The 3975-nt window shown below is 36.1% G+C and overlaps 1 protein-coding gene across 1 annotated transcript; it reads right to left on the reverse strand.

Moving 5' to 3' along the window:
* Positions 1-654: 654 nt before the first annotated feature.
* Positions 655-3309, reverse strand: LOC9322041. The gene is made up of 7 exons (XM_002885929.2): positions 2905-3309; positions 2589-2646; positions 2422-2502; positions 2278-2313; positions 1948-2187; positions 1727-1868; positions 655-1543 (listed from the first exon to the last, which is right to left on the reverse strand). The coding sequence occupies exons 1-7, from the start codon at positions 3108-3110 to the stop codon at positions 1044-1046; spliced, it is 1263 nt and encodes a 420-aa protein (XP_002885975.1). The 5' UTR covers positions 3111-3309; the 3' UTR covers positions 655-1043.
* Positions 3310-3975: the final 666 nt, after the last annotated feature.

Consider the following 3975-nt stretch of genomic DNA (forward strand, 5'->3'; position numbering starts at 1 on the left):
CGCCAAAAAATATTTTGTATTTTGTGGACCTAATTTTGTTTCAAATAAGGGTAAAATGGTCATTAAAAATTAAAAGAGGACAAACTTAAAAATAGACTCTCAAAGGGGGCATTTTTGAAAAAGGGTATTGAAAAGGGGCATTTTTAACAATTTCTCAAACTTAAATCTAAAATACAAAAAAAACTAAAAACCATATCCAAAGGTGGCCTTGAATGTTTTGTAGATTTTGAAAGAGTATTCGTTTTTTTTTGTTTTTCAAAAAGTCATTGTCATACGTTTTTGAAATTTTGATTTTTCTAGAATTAATGAATACACTTTTGCTATAGGCTCCGACTGGCGACACGCGTTAGCTTGAATTGTAGGCCTAATATTTATTACAAAATTTATTAATTAAACAGAGTATCATGTATAATACTCCATGAAACAATAAACAGAGGGATCATGCTATGGTTAGTACAAAAGCCACACATCTGACAACTCAATCCATGTATTAAAGTCGGATCTTAGATGCACTACGATATCATTTTTACTACACAAAACTAAAATATAAAATCAATCAATAGGTTATAAAATAGAAGTTGAACCATTACCAAGTTAATAACATGTTCAGTTGCCAAATTCTTATATCAAAGATCTCTCAAACATCTTCTCATATTTACGACAAAACCCACATTAATTTAGTAGAAACTGTCTTTACACTTCAGAGGTCAACTAAAACATACTTACTTTGAAGTTTGAACATAAAGATTTGAACAAATCTAAGTCCGAGGAACTGAAGATAATAACATACATTAGTGGTACATATTACAGTGTTTTATTAACACATTTTCGTGTAGACAAGTAACAGATATGTCTATCTATACAGACTTATTTTTGAGACTTGTACACACAACATTTGAAGATCCCTCATGTATGTTAGTAGTAATCGTCACTCTATTTACATCTTCCGCATTATATACATCCTCTTCTTTTCTAAACATCTCTCTACTACTTCCCCATATGGTTCACATTACGCGCACCTGGCTCAGTTTCTGCGATTTCATTCATAGTCTTGAACGGAAAACGCGTTTCTTAAAACCAAGATTTGAGTTCTTACGGGAGGAGGACGTGGCATACGGTTGACCGTTGAGAGAACCCGCGAATCTGATATCCCATCCTTCGATGTTCTTTGGAACACATGAGTCGAATAGGAATTGCCCGAGAACGCTATGAGCGTTTATACTTGTTGGTTGGAGTGGGCGGAAGGAAGATCTTTCTCTCTGTTCTTCTTGTGAAGATGATGGGTCGTTACTGCTGCTGTTACTTTGATACGGCGCTGAGCTGGGTAAGAAAAAGTGGTCACTTGGCCCAGTGGCTACTCTTCTTAGGCTTTGGTTAGAGTTAACAGCAACTTTCTGAAGGTCGCATATTAACTCAGAGATCTCATCATGTGTGTGAGCTCTTTCTCCGAGCTGCCGGATTTTCTGTAAGTGAACTGACATTGCTTTCTCTAGAAAGTTGGAGATAACAGCCCGGTACTGTATAGGGTTATGGGTGTAGTGTCCTGAACATAGAGAGGAGCAAAAATGACAAAATGCTCAGATTTTGTAGCATTGAAAATCAAATCAAAAGCTCTCTTCAGGACACAGACTAACCATTATCAAAGCATGTCAAGCCATAAGAGACCCCGTGATGGCATATACCGCATATTATAAATACTAGTCATAACCATAGCATGTTGACTAACCTGCATGAGGAGAATTTTTCCACTTGACAACTTTAACTTCTCCTCCCAGTTCCTGCAATTGATGGGTGAAGCTTGAAATTACTTGTAAAGGAGCAAGTTCGTCATTCTCCGAGCACAAAATGAGATATGGAGCTCCAATTTCCTGGAAAAGTTATCTAACGTTAGCTACAAATTTGAGAATCCAAAATCAGAAAATGCATCAAAGCTCGGTGGAAACTTACAACCGAAGAGTAGAGCGCCTGCCAGTACTCACTGCGTTGGGATTCAAATCTTGTAAGATATAAACCGTCCAACCCGGAAGAAATCCCTTTGGCCACCCAAGATACTAGTCTAGAAGGCCCAGACATTCGTCGTATGGTGGGATGTAGAGCAAATTTAACATTCAAATCACTCGTAAAATCCAACGGGCCAGAGTCATACACATGTCCAGAAAGACAGTTTCTCACCAACTGGCTATCATCCTTCACAAATTAGAAACAAAACAATCACACCTCTTACTCAAGTTAAATGAGTTAAGATTTTAATATAACTGTATAGGAAACAATTCTTACTGGATGAATTTGAGCTTCACAATCACCCATGATCACCTACATTGTTTAATATCTTTAGCAACTTTTAGATACCCATTGGAACAAAAACATAAAACAGCACAAAATGATAACAAATTAGCTGAAAGTTGAATCCTTTTAGCTTACCTGTAATACTTTATACATACAAGCTTTAGGAGCACCAGAGAAAGCTAGAAAGATAACAGGACATGGTCTAGTCTTTAGCTCCTGAACAACAACAACAACAGTAACAACATTAAGTAACACACCAAAACCATAAAAAGAGAATCATTTAACATAAGCATGAACCTTACCTCAACAAGTTCAGAAAGAAGATGGAATGCTAAAGAAAGAGCCATTTCAGGATAAAACCTGAAAACATAAGACAAATAAGCAAACTTCTAAAAAAGATTCTCAAAGAATATCTAAAAGCTAGCAATGGAATCTTTTAGATTCTATACAATTTTGATTGATAAGAATTCAAAAAAAAAACAATGAATCCAAAAACAATCAATTGGTCAATCAAATCTAATTTAAAAGAAAATCATAAAGAACCAAAAGTTTCTTTCTGATAAATACTCTTTTACAAAACCTAAGCCGGAAAATTGACGAACAAGAGAAGGAACTTACGCAGTGAGGAAATCAGCGCGGCAAACAAGAGAATTCCAACCAAGAGAAGAATAAAGATCAACGAAATTCATAAGCTGATTCTCGTAAATCGAGCTCCAAACAAAGATCACAACAACACCGTTAGATCCACCACCGTCAACCGCCGCAGCATCTTCAATCTCTTTATCAGACTTCTTCCCCCAATAAACCCTACCACCGCCGATCATTTTCCGATTTAAAAATCTCCGGCGACGAGAGGACGATTATAATGATTCACTCAAGCTTTTTTTTGAACCACTCGAAAGATGAGATCTTTGAGATACGAGTCCGTGGTTGTTATCATCACCCACGTCAGATCCTTGTGTTTAATTTTTACCTCTTGGCGTAGTTTAGTTTTATTTGGGTTATAATGCGCCTTTACGACGTCGTTTGTTTGCCACGTCATGAGGTTACCGTGGAAGTAATGGTTAAAATACTATAAACAAGACTTGTTTGCTTCTTCTACGACTTCTATAAGAAGTGCAAAAGGTCTATCTTATTACATAAAAAGTTTTCTAGGTGAGAGTTTGATTTTGAAGAGCAAGCTCATGTGTATAAAGTTATGATCTTCATATCAAATATACAAAATTGGAGCATGGAGTTTGACAAAGTCCAAATTAACCACGATAGCTTCAAATTCATGCCCGTTTAAAGCTTTGGTGAAGATGTGAGCATTTCAAATTGTAGACAATACGATGAATGGCTAGATAGGCTCTTTCTATGTCACATCTCCAACAAAATAACAATTTATTCGTTTACCAAAAACAAAACAAAAATTAACAATTTATTTTACTGTACTTTAGTGAAAATGTAATTTAATTTGTCGTGAAGAAGTAGAGACGAGAGATCACTTCTTCTTCTTCTTCTCATATCCCTACTTTTCTCAAGTTTGGTCTTCGTTATCCAGCGACATTCTAATTCACGTATACATTTCAAGATGGGACTCCTAACTATCCTTGTGCGCATATCCTTCTTCGCAACGTGTGACCTTGTTTTTGCTGAGGTATACCTTTCAAACAACCATTCATAGTGTATGATTAGAACGAAATGGAA

Source organism: Arabidopsis lyrata (genome assembly GCF_000004255.2).
Source record: "Arabidopsis lyrata subsp. lyrata unplaced genomic scaffold ARALYscaffold_3, whole genome shotgun sequence".
NCBI lineage: Eukaryota > Viridiplantae > Streptophyta > Magnoliopsida > Brassicales > Brassicaceae > Arabidopsis > Arabidopsis lyrata.